The sequence below is a fragment of the Sinocyclocheilus anshuiensis genome, unplaced genomic scaffold (assembly GCF_001515605.1).
Source record: "Sinocyclocheilus anshuiensis isolate Anshui unplaced genomic scaffold, SAMN03320099.WGS_v1.1 C32475330, whole genome shotgun sequence".
NCBI lineage: Eukaryota > Metazoa > Chordata > Actinopteri > Cypriniformes > Cyprinidae > Sinocyclocheilus > Sinocyclocheilus anshuiensis.
In genome coordinates, this window is record NW_015616911.1 from 1 (window position 1) to 1,020 (window position 1,020).

General features: G+C 37.2%; 1 protein-coding gene across 1 annotated transcript; it reads right to left on the reverse strand.

Moving 5' to 3' along the window:
- Positions 1 to 208: 208 nt before the first annotated feature.
- LOC107682683 (anamorsin-like) lies at positions 209 to 1,007 on the reverse strand (the record flags this gene model as incomplete). The annotated part of the gene is made up of 4 exons (XM_016478847.1): positions 933 to 1,007; positions 629 to 791; positions 381 to 524; positions 209 to 292 (listed from the first exon to the last, which is right to left on the reverse strand). Coding segments are annotated over exons 2-4 (385 nt in total), but the record flags the coding sequence as incomplete, so codon positions are not given.
- Between the last annotated feature and the right edge of the window lie 13 nt (positions 1,008 to 1,020).

Sequence of the window (1,020 nt, forward strand, 5' to 3'; positions counted from 1 at the left end):
TTTTTATAAATACTATATTAATAATAATGTGGAATAATAATGACTTTTTAAAAAAGGATTACAATTATCAGTATTATTAACTGGTATTACAATAATAAATAAACAATAATAATAATAATTTTAAAAGGCTAAAAAAATCAGTATATATTTTTAATCTATACCACCCAGTCCTACACTGAATCAACTTAAAAAAAACAACACTGAATACTGACCTCAGTGACAGATACTAATCCAGACAGTTTAAGAACTGACATCAGTTTCCCAGCGGTTCTCACACCATTGTCCCCAGAACCTAAGAAAAACGTTATGAGGTGAACTATTAGCTCTGATTCATTTCACTTGAGAATGTTGTACAGACAGTGCCGTTCTGAGTAAGATACCTGTTACCGGCTCTTCTAGCACAAGTTTGCCACCAGGTTTCATTACTCTGGCCATCTCAGCCAACATTTCTGAACTGTGGATTGGCGAGCTGTCGGTCAGCAGGCCTGAGAGAACCCAGTCATAACTTGAAGCTGCGTGAGAAGCTAAAACAGACAGATTTTGTGGGTGAATGATTCATTCCTTAAATTCTTTCACTTAGATTGAGACTTGAAAGTAATAGAGGCGTCGCATATGCCTTCGTACTTACAAAGTTGTAGTCTCTCCATGTTCTCCAAAGATACCAGACTCTGGTTACCAACAGCAGCGCCAATGCTTTCAGCAAACTCCTTCAGTGCAGTGGGAGATGATGGCTGAGTCCATATCAGCAGCACTCTGTCCCACTCCTTCAGTCCAAGGTCTGCCATCACCTACTAATATACGTGTATATTAATATTAAAGGCTCAAATACGTGTTTTGAGCCTTAGCTACACTAAACATTACAAATGACCATTTACAGTAAGATCTTCTGCATCATAATGACGGTGCAGTTACAACACAACTTAAACACACACCATTGCGTTTCAGAGATAGATATCAATAACAATGTAACGAAAAAGCTCTTAACACGCCATTCAGTTTAACCAAAACCATAAAAAAAAA